The 15,413-nt window shown below is 41.3% G+C and overlaps 1 protein-coding gene and 1 long non-coding RNA gene across 7 annotated transcripts in view; one reads left to right on the forward strand and one right to left on the reverse strand.

The window, feature by feature from the left end:
- The first annotated feature begins 142 nt into the window (after nucleotides 1–142).
- On the forward strand, nucleotides 143–14,708 carry LOC133488820 (uncharacterized). Of its 2 annotated transcripts, XR_009791747.1 has the most exons (7): nucleotides 143–418; nucleotides 677–796; nucleotides 12,001–12,164; nucleotides 12,260–12,402; nucleotides 13,023–13,051; nucleotides 14,194–14,302; nucleotides 14,396–14,708. It is a non-coding gene; the product is annotated as an uncharacterized LOC133488820 (long non-coding RNA). The 2 variants fall into 2 exon arrangements; XR_009791748.1 differs by lacking the exon at nucleotides 13,023–13,051.
- The window catches only part of usp33 (ubiquitin specific peptidase 33), a 29,076-nt gene continuing 14,687 nt past the window's right edge, over nucleotides 1,025–15,413 (reverse strand). For 4 of the 5 annotated variants that reach the window (XM_061797191.1, XM_061797190.1, XM_061797194.1 and 1 more), the window contains 13 exons: nucleotides 14,595–14,710; nucleotides 14,336–14,508; nucleotides 14,187–14,257; nucleotides 13,467–13,500; nucleotides 12,492–12,537; nucleotides 12,237–12,417; nucleotides 12,020–12,146; nucleotides 11,078–11,247; nucleotides 10,915–10,996; nucleotides 10,733–10,841; nucleotides 7,859–7,961; nucleotides 4,787–4,855; nucleotides 1,025–3,291 (listed from right to left, as the gene is read on the reverse strand). In XM_061797191.1, coding sequence (XP_061653175.1) covers nucleotides 3,125–3,291; nucleotides 4,787–4,855; nucleotides 7,859–7,961; nucleotides 10,733–10,841; nucleotides 10,915–10,996; nucleotides 11,078–11,247; nucleotides 12,020–12,146; nucleotides 12,237–12,417; nucleotides 12,492–12,537; nucleotides 13,467–13,500; nucleotides 14,187–14,257; nucleotides 14,336–14,508; nucleotides 14,595–14,710 — 1,448 coding nt within the window. In that variant the 3' untranslated portion in view covers nucleotides 1,025–3,124. The other variant, XM_061797192.1, reaches the window with a different exon arrangement.

A 15,413-nucleotide genomic window follows, 5' to 3' on the forward strand; every position in this document is an offset into this window, starting at 1 on the left:
TGACTTTGTGGTGATTAATGTGCATGAAATCACGTTCACATTCGGTTTGTGTTCCTTGGTGGCACTCGTAGTTGGAGATGGCGTTGACCAACTTTTTATGAACAAAGGACTTTGATTTGGATCCTCTGCGGCCGTGCATTTGAGTCCTTGCTTTTATTTTGATAGGTTTCTACTTCCCGTTTTAGTTCCCTTGATAGGATTCTCAGCTGGAGCTGGTTTTTAATCAACTTTTTGTTAACAAAAGATTTTAATTTGATCCTCACGAGTCTGGTGTGGCACATTTGAGTCCATCTGCTTCTGCTGTTACATATTTTTATTTTGGTATGTTTCTACTTTTGTTACTATTACTTTTGATTGTTTTGTAACTGGTGATGCACATTTGAGTCCACCTGTTCGTGCTGTTGCTGCTTATATTTTGGTAGGTTTCATCTTCCTGTTTTTGTACCAGTACTAGAATAAGCTTTTGATCAGCTGTGTGAACAAAGGCCTATAATTTGGATCTTACACAACAGGCGTGGTGCATTTGAGTCCATGTGTTGGTGCTGTTATGGCTTTTAGGGCTCTCTGCTGGACAGCAGTTTTGACCAACCTTTTGTGAACAAAAGATTTAGATTCAGATCTTGTGCAACTGGTGTGATACATTTGACAGAATCTGTTAATTCTTTTATTTTGGCAGGTTTCTACTTCCATTTTCTGTTGTCTGGATAGGATTCAGCTATGTTGACCAGTTTTTTTTTTTTTTTTATTAAACTAACAAAGGACTTGGATCTTCCGCAGCTCTCATATGGTTATTTTGGTAAGTTTCTCCTTATTGGTTCCTTGAATGGGCTTAGTTTTAACCAAAGCTTTGTGACCAAAGCACTTCGATCCAGATCTTTTGCAACTGGTGGTGTGCTTTTGAATCAGTTTGTGTTGTTTGACAAGGAGCATGCTGTAGACTGCTATGTTAGCTTCTCGCACGATATAACTGCTCATCACTTTCAATCAAAGATGTTGTGGATCAATCAAGATGAGCACACGTTCATCAGGTTTTCATACATTTGTTTTCTTTTATTGTGCGAGGCATCAAAAAAAATTAAAAAATAAATCAGAATAGCTCTGACTGACTGGTCCACAGGCTAACACTTTCAGCATTCAATATGCAAAATAATGCCCTCAATTAAGATTGACAATGCTGCTGATTACAACTTAATGTACTGCGCTGTAGTGTCTAGCTAGGCTAGGCTGTGCACGGTTAGTTGTGTGAGATTTGCAATGTTAATAGCATGCATTGTTACTTCACCTACTTTTTGATGTATATGTACAAAACAAACCAAAAACTATTAACATCCTTTTTTGAAACTCCCTGTCTGTGATAAATAAGCAAGTGCTGAATCTTCACCAACATACATCCATTACATTCAAACATCTGCATGCCCGTTTGTGTCGACACGGCAGCGATTCTCAACCGGTGGACATAAAAGTCAACAAAAACCCCTTTACAACATGAGCCAAGACAAGCTTAATCTGCTTTGTTTGGGTACTGCTTTTTTTGCAACAGAGTTCAGATGTTTTCAGCAGTTAACTTGAGCCTGACTGACATGAAATTGGGTGGAAACGTCTATCATAAGAGGACCCACACTCAAAATTGAACAGGAAGTTGACCATTTTGGTTTGAAGCAGCCATTTTGGGTGAACCCCCAGGGCTTGTACTCAGTTTGATGATCACTTTGAGGATTGATGATTTTAGTTAAACTCAGAAATTCTTGCAAGCGTATGGTGAAAATTCATGTATTTTAGGGGTCCCGAACAATGGCGCCCCTTGGAAAAGTGAAATAAATAACCCTGATCAACATGAAATTGGGGGGATATGTCTATTATAACAGGACAGATGAAAAAATCTCAAGGACCCACACCCAAAATTTAATAGAACCCAGCTTTTTCGGTTTTAATCAGCCATTTTGGCCAAATTCCAGGGCTCTGAAGTACTATACGAAGGCCTACTCAGAATTAGCCTAAATGAGCCCAAATCGAAAGCGGCAATCCAAGACAGATGAGTGACGCTAAATGGCTAATTATTTTAATTTTTTTACCGATGCCATCTAATGTGGGCACCATGGCAAAGTTTGATGGACATTTCGGGAATTCACCATGAAAAGGGGGGTGAATTTTTCTGCCCCTGAAAGCAGTTTGACTCAGCTACATGAAATTGGGTGGACACAAGACAGGACACACAAAAAATTCTCAAGGACCCATGCCCAGAATTGAATAGCAAGTCAGCCATTTTGGTTTGAAGCAGCCGTTTGGGTAGATTCCAGGGTGTTGAAGTACTTTAAGAAACTCCTACAAGGGAACTTGTCCAAAGTAGGTATACTTGACAGATGACAGGAAAAAGGGGGTGAACGTTATGAAAATTCATCCCTTGAAGCCAGTTTGACTTGGCAACAAGAAATTGAGTAGAAATGTCGATCATATCAGGACACACGAAATAGTCTCAAGGACCGTTGCCCACATTTTGGTGAATTTCAGGCCTCATACTTGCGAAAACCCAACTCTGGATTTCACTTAAATGCGCCCCAATCAGAAGCAGGTATCCACCACAAATGGGCAAAGCTTTTTTGTCCACCCCATCTCATGTAAGTGGAACATGACAAAGTTTGATCCATTCAAGGATTTACTAAGAAACTAGGGGATATCAGACCGGTTGAGAAGCGTTGCACTGCACGACAGTGCACAATTAATTCCTGAGACTCGTTTGTAATTAGTCCCTTCATAGCCTTAAGATGTCCGTCAATTGAATTGCTATAGTACAAGTGTCATGACAAAACACGTGGTACATGTGCTCATTTGGTCAAAATAAAATCACATTCCCTGTATTTTTTGTCGTTGTTAACTAGCTGCACACATTTAAAATGGTGACATGAGACGACTACAGTGCTAATCGAAACGTATACACATTTGTACAACAGGACAAAGCTTTGATTCTCTTTTTGGAGCGAGCCGTTGCAGAAGCAGTTAAAGTTGGCGTGCTTTTTTTTGTTTGTTTTTTCTTTTTCTTTTTTTGCATGAATGCATTTCAAATCAAATTTGAAAAAATGAAAAAGGCGGTATTTTCAAAACTTGTTCGCTCGTCATTTGTTTTTGTTTAAAGCGAGCGCGTCTCCACCTCGATCTTTTCCTCCGACTGGTGGGAGGCATCCGCTTCCTGGTGGCCGGCGACCACGTTGGGCCCCAATGTTACGACCGGCCCGCCACCGTAGATGGCATGCAGGAAGTTCCACGTCTCCTCAGAGATCTGGCCTGAGTCGGCCCCTGCAGGGATAGAGAGACAACATGAAGCACTTGTTCTAGCCCCAAAAGTAAAAAAATAACTGCAGTTTAAATCATCGTAGTGCTTGATGTGAGATTTATGCTCAGCGAGCGTTATTTGAATTTTAATATAGACAGATGGGCCTTGTCTTTCGTAGATGTGGTATAAAAATGAAATGTGTAAATCAAAAGTGTGTGTGTAAAAATAAAAAATATGAAGCCATTCATTTTTTACACCGCTTATCCTCAGTAGGGTCGCGGGTATGCTGGAGCCTATCCCAGCTAACTGCGGGCAGGAGGCGGGGTACACCCTGAACTGGTTGCCTGCCAATCGCAGGGCACATTAATATTCAATAGAAATAATTCATTTTTATTTATAATTGAGGAACCAAGTATTTAATAAAACGCTAAATCTGTATGTTCATTTTACTAATATATATATATATATATATATTATATATATAAAATATAATATATATATATATAATATATATAATATATATATTCTATATATATTATTTATATATATACTATATATATTATATATATATATTCTATATATATTATTTATATATATATTCTATATATATATATAATATATAATATATATATATATATATAATATATATTAAATATATTAAATATATAATATATATTCTATATATTAAATATATATATATTCTATATATTAAATATATATATATTATATATATTATATATATATATTATATATATTAAATATATATATATATATATATATAAATATATATATATATATATATATATATTATATTAAATACATAATATATATTATATATATATATAATATACATAATATATATTATATATATATATATATAATATATATATATTATATATAATATATATATATTATATATAATATATATATATATATATATATATATTATATATAATATATATATAATATATATATATATATATATATAGGCGGCCGATTGGTTAGAGCGTCAGCCTCACAGTTCTGAGGACCTGGGTTCAATCCCCAGCTCCGCCTGTGTGGAGTTTGCATGTTCTCCCCGTGCCTGCGTGGGTTTTCTCCGGGCACTCCGGTTTCCTCCCACATCCCCAAAACATGCATTCATTGGAGACTCTAAATTGCCCGTAGGTGTGAATGTGAGTGCGGATGGTTGTTTGTTTCTATGTGCCCTGCGATTGGCTGGCAACCAGTTCAGGGTGTACCCCGCCTCCTGCCCGATGACAGCTGGGATAGGCTCCAGCACGCCCGCGACCCTAGTGAGGAGAAGCGGCTCAGAAAATGGATGGATGGATGGATATTATATATATTAAATATATATATATATATATATATATATATATATATATATTATTTCCTAAGGGGGGGAAAAAATGAAAACTTGGAAGTCAACCAGCTTCTACTTTGGAGGTTCCGCTATATCTTCAGAAGTGAAGAGCTGAATTTAAAAAAAATAAAAATATTTCAAACAACTTCTTGTACCTTGTTTAAGCGTTAAATGGCCGCTCTTGTTCACTGCTATCTTGGAATTATCCATGGGTCCCGGTGGAGCTTAAAAGAGAAAAATATTAATTAGTTCTTTTCACACTCACACAATCTTTTGTCTTGCTTGGTAGTTTCAGTGGCAAAGGTTGTTGTCATGCGTGGGAAACTAAGTCTTTGTAGCAACAGAAAACAAAAAAGCAGCAAAAGTCGAGAGGGAGGGGGGGAAACTGTCAGCTGTTATAAATAGATACAATACAAAAGAGAGAGGGGTGGTTAAAAAAAAAAAAGAGCAAGTGTTGTAGAAATGTATTTTTGATGATTCACTGGATAACAAGAACCTTGAAGATGAATCAAAAGAACCCGTTTCACACTTTGTTTTGGACCCGAGCACGTTGCTGGGCAAGTGTTTGGCTCTTGTGCAACAAAAAAGATTTGCCTTATTTTCACAAGTAGCGGCTGTGGGTATTTAATTACCAAACTGCAGATGGGTAGAGGTGTCTTAGAGGGAGAAGTCTTTATACAAACGCATCTATGGAGTATATTACAATTTACGCCAAATTAAAGTACTCCAATATTTAATGTCCATGTATGAACAATAGCACATTGCAGACTCAAAATCTCTATTTGAGGGAGGCGTTAAATTTTTGATGGCATGTTTCATTGGTGTTTAGGTTAGCAATAAAGTTAGCAACATACCCGTAGTTCAAATGGGCTCAACAAATAAATATTTCGTATCCGTGGGTGAACAATATAGCACACGAAATGTATAGCATATACAGTGGGGCAAAAAAGTATTTAGTCAGCCACCAATTGTGCTCCCACTTAAAGCGATGAGAGAGGCCTGTAATTTTCATCATGGGTATACCTCACCTATGAGAGACAAAATGAGGGGGGGGAAAAATCCAGAAAATGTCTGATTTTAAATAATTTTATTTGCAAATTATGGTGGAAAATAAGTATTTGGTCACCTGCAAACAAGCAAGATTTCTGGCTCTCACAGGCCTGTAACTTCTTTAAGAGGTTCTTCTGTCCTCCACTTGTTACCTGTATTAATGGCACCTGTTTGAACTCATTATCAGTATAAAAGATAGCTGTCCACAACCTCAAACAATCAATACTCCTAACGCCACTATGGCCAAGACCAAAGACCTATCAAAGGACACCAGAAACAAAATTGTAGACCTGCAGCAGGTTGGGAAGACCGAATCTGCAATAGGTAAGCAGCTTGGTGTGAATAAATCAACTGGGAGCAATTATTAGAAAATGTAAGACCTACAACACCGGGGTTCAAATCCCGGCCCCGCCTCTGTGGAGATTGCATGTTCTCCCCGTGCCTGCGTGGGTTTTCTCCAGGCACTCCGGTTTCCTCCCACATCCCAAAAATATGCGTTGTAGAGGTTGATTGAGGACTCTAAATTGCCTGTAAATGTGAGTGTGAATGGTTGGTTGTTTATGTGCGCCCTGCGATTGGCTGGCGACCAGTTCAGGGTGTACCCCGCCTTTCGCCCGAAGATTGCTGGAATAGGCTCCAGCACGCCCGGGACCCTAGTGAGGATAGGCGGTACAGAAAATGGATGGATGGAAGACATACAAGACTACTGACAATCTCCCTCGATCTGGGGCTCCACGCAAGATCTCACCCCGGGGTGTCAAAATGATCACAAGAATGGTGAGCAAAAATCCCATAACCACATGGGGAGACCTAGTGAATGACCTGCAGAGAGCTAGTAACAAAGGCTACCATCAATAACGCACTATGCCGCCAGGGACTCAAATCCTGTAGTGCCAGATGTGTCCCCCTGCTTAAGCCAGTACATGTCCAGGCCCGTCTGAAGTTTGCTAGAGAGCATTTGTATGATCCATAAGAGGATTGGGAGAATCTCATATGGTCAGATGAAACCAAAATAGAACTTTTTGGTAAAAACTCAACTTATGTTTGGAGGAGAAAGAATGCAGAGTTTCATCCAAAAAACACAATACCAACTGTGACGCATAGGGGTGGAAACATCATGCTTTGGGGCTGTTTTTCTGTAAAGGGACCAGGACGACTGATCCGGAAAGGATGAATGGGGCCCATGTATCGTGAGATTTTGAGTGAAAACCTCCTTGCATCAGCAAGGGCATTGAAGATGAAACGTGGCTAGGTCTTTCAGCATGACAATGATCCCAAACACACCGCCCGGGCAACAGAGGAGTGGCTTCGTAAGAAGCATTTCAAGGTCCTGGAGTGGCCTAGCCAGTCTCCAGATCTCAACCTCATAGAAAATCTTTGGAGGTAGTGTAAAGTCTGTGTTGCGCAGCGACAGCCTCAAAACATCACTGCTTTAGAGATCTGCATGGAGGAATGGGCCAAAATACCAGCAACAGTGTGTGAAAACCTCGTGAAGACCTACAAAAATACATTTGACCTCTGTCATTGCTAACAAAGGGTATATAACAAAGTATTGAGATTAACTTTTTGTTATTGACAATATATGTATTTTCCACCATAATTTTCAAATAAATTCTTTAAAAATCAGACGTGATTTTCTGGATTTTTTTTTTGTTTATTTTCTTCTCCTACTTTTGTCTCTCATAGGTGAGGTATACCTATGATGAATATCACAGGCCTCTCTCATCTTTTTAAGTGGAAGAACTTGCAATTGGTGGCTGACTAAATACTTTTTTGCCCCACTGTCTCTACTTTAGGGAGGCGCTTATTTGTCAAAGCATCTTTGATAAGTGTATATTTGTGTATGTATATATATCTGAGAGGCATTTATTTCCAACCCATTTTTAGTGGATGACTCACCCGGCAATTAATTGGGGCACAGTGAGGGATGGTCACTATTTGATTAATCACGGCATAATTATTAAATGACCGTATGCCAATTCCTTGGCCTTTTGTGTCATGTTTGACTGGTCCTGATGTGAAAAGGGAGGCGTGTATTTGAGTTGGTGGTGTTTTATTTTTGCAACTGACGCATTCATTGGGACAAGAAGGGGAAACTTAGTCTCCTTTTTTGTGAGACAACAGATTTATTTAAAGTTCTAATTAGATGTTTTGAGTGTGAGTGTGCATTCAGTTACCATTGTCTTTGCCTTTGACAAAACCCTCCCACTCGCGGAACCACTGCATGCTGATGTAGTATATGACCACTGGAGACTCCTCATCCTGGAAGGCCTTGTTCAGCTGCAGAGAGTGGAGACGTGGGGGGAGGAGGAGTGAGTGTTGTTGGAGAGTGGCAGGAGGGAAGAAATAGAGGATGTGGCGGGGGAGGATTTCGCAGAGAATAAATGAAGTGAGGATGAAAGAACTCAGAGAGGAGATGGAAAACTAAATCAATTCTCTCTGGTTCTTTGCTGTAATTATACGACACTCTTAACACACTGCGCCTGTGTTGTCTTTCCTGGTAAATACACTCTTCCTGTTCTTTCTAAACATAGTGGTCTATAAAGAGATTCTGAGCATCAGTTGATACAAAATCTATCCACCTGTGCTTGTTATACAGTACACGACACACTTTTCAGCCTCTTTTTCAAAGAGATACTGAAAATTTTTATGACAAATTAAAAGACCCAGCATTTCTGCTTGTGCCTTTTACAAAGCACCGAGTGAAGTCGGGACATTGCCACAACTGTGTGCACTTTCACACAAACGTGGCATCCCGCAATCAGATACTTGGATGATGTCAGCGTTTATTGTGACCTATGAAATAAAGTGGTGCCTTGAGATACAAGTGACCCAACTTGAGTTTTGAGATACGAGCTGTTGTCCGATTTATTTATTTTTTTCCTGGAAAAAAATCTAAATAAATAATAGGAACGGATAAGGTCTATTCAGGGCTACTGTAGAGGAGGGTTTGTCCGGAAGTGGAATCTCAGGAGGAGCAGTGTGGTTTTCGTCCTGGCCATGGAATAGTGGATCAGTCTACATGTGTTCGGATCGGTGCAGCGTCTGCAGTGATGCGGACTTTGTATTGGTCCGTTGTGGTGAAGGAGCTGCTAAGCTGAAAGGCAAAGCTCTCAATTTTCTAGTCAATCTACTTTCCTACCCTCATCTATGGTCAAGAGCTGTGGGTCGTGACCGAAAGTACAAGATCCCGGATACAAGTGGCCGAAATTAGTTTCCTCCGCAGGGTGTCCAGACTCTCCCTAAGAGATCGGGTCAGAAGCTCGATCATCCGGAAGGGGCTCAGAGTAGAGCTGCTCCTCCTCCACATTGAGAGGAGCCAGATGAGGTGGCTCGGGCATCTGATTAGGATGCCTCCTGGACGGCTTCCGGCCATGTCCCACTGGGAAGAGACCCTCCATGTGGCCTGGGAACGCCTCGGGATCCCCCCAGAAGAGCTGGATGAAGTGGCTGGTCAGAGGGAAGTCTGGACTTCCTTGCTAAAGCTACTGCCCCTGCAACCTGACCTTGGATAAGCGGAAGAAAATGCATGTATGTATGGATATTTGAACACAAAAGGTGCACCCACACATGTAGACAGACAACAGAACAATACAGGCATATATTCTTTATCATCTGTGACAAACAACTAATATTACTGCAGAGTAGTCACAATAGTTAAGTGGAACTCCTTGGTTTGTATTTATGACTATATTCTACTGCCGCCTGGTGGCCAATTTGCACCCGCCAGAAGTCGTTGCAATGAATTAATCATGATGCACAAACTGTTTACATTCTAGAGTGCTATTTTTCTTATTATAAAATGAATAAATAAATATATAAAACATTTTTGAGAAGCGGCGGCACGGTGGACGACTGGTTAGAGCGTCAGCCTCACAGTTCTGAGGTGCGGGGTTCAATCCCCGTCTCCACTTGTGTGGAGTTTGCATGTTCTCCCCATGCCTGCGTGGGTTTTCTCCGGGCACTCCGGTTTCCTCCCACATCCCAAAAACATGCATTAATTGGAGACTCTAAATTGCCCGTAGGCATGACTGTGAGTGCGAATGGTTGTTTGTTTCTATGTGCCCTGCGATTGGCTGGCAACCAGTTCAGGGTGTACCCCGCCTCCTGCCCGATGACAGCTGGGATAGGCTCCAGCACGCCCGCAACCCTAGTGAGGAGAAGCGGCTCAGAAAATGGATGGATGGATTTTTGAGAAGCTGGAATAGATTAATGGCATTACCATTCATTTCAATGGAAATATTTTAAATAGGAGTTATGAGTATGGTCACAGAACGAATTAAACTTGCAACTCGAAGCATCACTGCTCTTGCCGGGAGGGATGGAATTTTACCCCCCTGTTCCAGCATTACTGAATAGCCTTGTACACTCATTAGCATCTCATTATCAGATCACAATCAGATAATGAGATGCCTGACATAACCTACAACTGCTTTTAACAGAAAAAAAAGTGTCCCCTGTTAATCTTCTTCTTCTTCTTCTGTTTTAGTCACATGCTGTGATGATGTACTCAGCGTTCCCCATACCACCTACGCCACCGCCTTATTGATCGATTTTGCAGCATAATTAAACGTATCATTTGGTCATCAAGGTCCATTTGTTCTCGCAGACACTGGACGCCATTGTTGTTGCTTTGTTCCGGAAAAGAAAGTAAAATGGCTACTGGAAATGGCCAAAAAATGCAGAGGAAACTCCACCCTGTGGTGTCCTAACCAATACCAGCCGTAGCGACATCCCCAACTTGGAAGAGAACTGCAGTACATTTTCAAAACTGCGCACGTAGGTTGTGCTCGAGTATAAAGGAAAACTGAGCGCGGGATAGCCGCAGTGATGTCAGCTTGGTTGCCGCCCGCCCGAGTATAAACAAGCCTTTTGACACTGCTCCCGATTGCAGTAAAATACTGTCTTTTTACAGGTGTGGGCAGCCCGCACTGACGCTATTGCTACTGCATGCGTCTCAATGCATTAATGATGAGGCTTTCATCAGCCTTACACCTCTCGTCTCCCTCCGGGGTGATGAGCACAAAACGGTGGATGGAGAGTCGACTTACCCGGACAAACATGTCCAGCTCCGACTTGCGCCGCTTCTCGAGCTTCTCAACCTCAATCTGGCACGTGTTGCAAACGTACAGGTGATTGACGGCGGGTCCTCCTCCGTACCTTAGTAGACGACCAGACCCAATTAGACACATGGGGAAAAAATAAAAAGGGCAGCAGGGACGAGTCAGCGTACCTGCTGTAGAGGTGATCCCACACGTTCTGCGGTAGCACTATGGCCAGGTCATTGAAGTAGGCGGCTTTGTTGGGCGGCACACCTCACGGGACAGGAAAGGGACATTTAAACCAACAGCTAAAGGTATCATGAATGAATGTACATCAGTCTTTGTCATTAGTACCTCCATGCGAGCACAGGAAGTCGTCGTTGGAGATTGGCCCGGGCTCGGCAAAGGTCTTGAACTTGTTGAGCCATTGGCGGGAGACGTAAAACTGCAGAAGGCTGGGCTCCATCATGTTGAGCAAGCCTGACACCCTCCTGCGCTCCTTCAGTGCGTCCTCATTGCTCTTCCTGCGGGGTGGCAGCAGATCAAATGGCGTTATATAGTGTGAAATCTACGGAAAATGAAAAGCAACTAATCCAAATTTTAAATACTAATGAATCCAGTGGTATGTTCAAGATTTAAAAGCCCCAAATGCATTACAATTCAGTACAGTTCCACCCACATTTTGGTGAAAAATACACCTCGGGGTTCATCATATGTGATCTCATGCTCTAAAATTTCACGTTTCTGCTAAATCCTGTGACGCTAGACTTTGGCTGACTCTCCAGAGACTTCTGCTATATATCATGAGACTTCAGTAAATCATGCGAGACAATCTCACAAGACTTTTGCTAAATTACATGAGACTTCCACTAAATCAGGCAAGACTTCTACAAAATTTCCAGAGACTTCTAAATATTGTGAGACTCCCATTAAATCACAAGATGACTATATCACGAGACTCCCACTGAATCGTGAGAAGACTACTAAATCTAATGAGACTCTCACTAAATCATAAGGGAAGAGCTAAATTTCATTAGACTTCTAAATTCCATGAGAGTTGTACTAAATCAAACAAGACTTACGCAAACCTCTTAAAAGACTTCAGATAAATCAAACGAGATTTCCGCAAACTTAGCAACTTCTCCAGTTGATCAGAATCGGGGGATACGAGTCAGGGGATCCGAGCTAGGGGTATTCGAGCTTGAAAGATATGAGTTAGGGGACAGTGATTGTGGTTTCACTACGGGGTACCATTGCAGTGACCTTTTTGTGTGCAGGCGCTGATGTGCTGCTTACTTGTAGAAGAGCACGTAAGCCTCAGCATTCTGGACGCAAGACTCTGACACCTCAGTCACGCTTTGGTCATCAAACTCATACCAAAGATTGTTGATGTCATTCCTGCAGTAGGCAATGTAGTGGCCACCTGCAGAAGCGAGAAGAGGTACGGAGATATTCCATCTGCATTTGCAAACTATAACAAGAACGTGTTATATCTCTATGGGCACCCACTCACTGCTAGCGGTGCCATGGTGGCAGATGACTGACAGCAGGTCGTAGTTGGCAGTCTGCGCTGAGCTGTCCTTGGCCAGGAAGGGCTGCAGGTCCAAGCCCTCCAGCGGGAAGGAGACGTGTGTGCCAATCTTGGTGGAGAACATCAGCTCGTGTCTGAAGCGCTTCAGGTGGATACACAGAATCTGAAAGAAAAGACAATGTAAATCAAAAGACTTAGGCCAAGGATTTGTTTTTATGATGTTAAGTATATACATACCTCTGGCAAACTTTGCATTTTGCAAAATTTAACTCCATTTCGTAACCTAGGGGAAAAAAGGATGATAAAGATCATTTGAATGTTTAGAATATTTTAAACTAGGGTTGGAAATCTCTGGCATGAGGCCGATTCAATAGATATCTAGATACAAAGGTACCGATTCGATTAAAAAACGTTATCTTCACGGGCGGAACGATTCGATTCAGGATGGGAGCGTTACAATTCTTGATTCAGTGCAGAGAAAATGCGATGCTAATCATAAAGAACCTTGACTTAACCCAATTCTATAAAATGACATATGTCTAACCCTATTTTCAAACATTGACCGTGAGTTATCTAATTATTTAACTAGACCACAACAATTCATTTTTAAGATTTTCCCTTCATAAACTCACAAACATTATTTAAAGACCCATGGGGGGTCTTTCACACCGTGCCATTCAAGCTAGGACCGCCACTACACACAAACTTTTGCTGAGTGATGAGTTGTCAACTTTTAAGTGCCATATTGTCTGTATGTTTACACTCTAGGGTGCACATTTCGCCAGACTTGAGATAAGGTACGTAACATGACGTTGCATTCAATGTTTATAACTCCTGGGGGAACACTACTTTGCTATCGCTGTGACGATGAAAGTACTAGCTTAACTACTGAAAAGCTATTTGATGTTGAAATAGTGACGCTACGGAGAAATGTAGCGTACCCACCACTACTGAGTTTGGCTGTAAACATAACGATACCTGCGGAGCACAGTTCGAGGCCGCTCGCGCTTGTTTTATGAAATGAAAACCATAAAGCCTCAGGCAAACAATCCCTAGCCTCACGATATCCGGTCCACAGCCATACAACAGATGTATCTAAGGATTCTGAGTCTGCTACCGGTGGTCGTATCGCTCACCTTTACGAACGGATATCTGGTTGTATCGGTTTATCGATCCCAACCCTATTTTTTTTTTTTTTTTTAAGATACTCACTTCTTGCATTTTTCACAGCTGTACATGTTGTCCCCTAGGAAATCAAAAATAAAAATCAAGTCAATTTTGCAAATTATTCTGCTAAATCATAGACTTACACAAAATGTTGCCAGACTTCCATGAAACCTGACGAGAATGTGTGTGATTTGTGATAAAGCACAAAAGACTATAGCAAAAAAATTTTTTTTTTTATTTCGCTAAATTAAAAGACTTCTAAGTCTCACAGGACTTCTGCTAAATCTCGCAAGACTTCACAAAGCCTCCCCTAAACAAGACTCCCACTAAATAATGAGATACCGCCGTAAATCTCAAAAACGTCTCGTGGTAATTCCGCTAAATCTCACGAGACATCTGCTAAATAATGCACATGCACAAAACTCAAAAGACTCAAAATACTCACACAACGCTACCGCTAAATCAAAAATAGCAAACTAGGGATGGGCATGCGACTATTAATTCCTTAAAAAATATATTATTTTACTATATATACACATAATCAGATATTTTTGCCATAGTGGACATCTGAATGGATGTAGCGTAACTCCCTCATAGCTGGAGCTGATGATTCTCTTTCGCCAGTAAACTGAGATTTAATCAACAGCATCTCCGCTAATGGCACTCTATTTTGCCTCCATTGCATCAAGACATGATTAATCAATTTCACACAATGGATTTATTGATTATTATGCCTGTCCCTAAAATAAACATCAACTTGCTCACCTTTCAGCTCGTCCCTGGCAAAAAAGGCTGCAAGACAATCTTGTAGCATGACCACAGGACCCCAGAACCAGCTGAAAATAGGAGGGGACACAAGATGGATGAAACCTGCTTTGCTTGTAAGATGCCTGAGTATTCAAATCTGGACGAACCTCTTTATATATTCCATGACAAATGCAATCCAGCCCTGCGGCGCATACGCTTCCCCACAGGAGCCAGCTTTAACCAGGGACGTCTGGTGGGTGGCCGAGTGCAGCTTGGCCAAGTCTTCCTTCCCCGGGATGGGCAAGGAGATGTCCTGGAAGTTCTCTAGCGTGACCGACACCTAAAAACACAAATGGTCAACGTGTTGTTGAGCATGCTGACGTGTGTTAGGGTGACCCAATCCCCCCCCTCTCGCCCAATACTGACCCGATCGCAAGTGAGGCACTGCACGGAGCTCACAATGGTCCCGTCGAACACGTCCGAGATAACGCTGCGGTACCTCTTCTGACACTTGCTCTTGGCTGGGGAGAATGTGCTCATTGCTGTGGAGAGGCAGTGAGAGGTCATACTAGATAAGAAAAAGCTACAGTGCCATGAAAAAGTATTGGCCCCCTTCTCAAATTATGTTTTTGCATAGTTCCCCCACTTTAAGATCATCAGAAATGGAACCCAAGTGAACTTCAAATGCTGTTTTTAAACAGTGATTTCCTTTATTAAGGGGAAAAAAATATTCAAAGTTACTGAGCCCTGTGTGAAAAAGGAATTACCCCCCCCACCCCTTGTTAAATCATGAAAAAATTGTGACTTTGGTTAATTTTCACTGATCACACCCAAGCCTGCTTATGTTCAGACCTGTTCAATGAAGAAATCACTTAAACAGAATACGGCCCGACAAAAAGCTGCAACAAAATCACCCGACCCAAAGAAATTCAGAACAGTCAAGACATAAATTGACATCTATCAGTCTGGAAAGGGTTACAAAAGGGTGGCCGGCCGGCCTCCAAAGATTATCCCAAGAAAACAGCAATGACTTAAAAAAGCCTGTCTTAAAACTAATTTAATAAGACTAACTTGGGAAAAATAGTGTGAGACTTCTCTGAAATAACAAGGCTTCTGCTAAATCACCGACTTCCGTTAACCTCGACTTCTGCAAAATCACATAAGACTACAACAAAATCACTGTTTTAGTCGACTCATGCATGGCTAAATCATGCGACACCTTTGGTAAATCCAGCAAAAAACTTC

Source organism: Phyllopteryx taeniolatus, chromosome 14 (assembly GCF_024500385.1).
Source record: "Phyllopteryx taeniolatus isolate TA_2022b chromosome 14, UOR_Ptae_1.2, whole genome shotgun sequence".
Taxonomy (NCBI): Eukaryota; Metazoa; Chordata; class Actinopteri; order Syngnathiformes; family Syngnathidae; genus Phyllopteryx; species Phyllopteryx taeniolatus.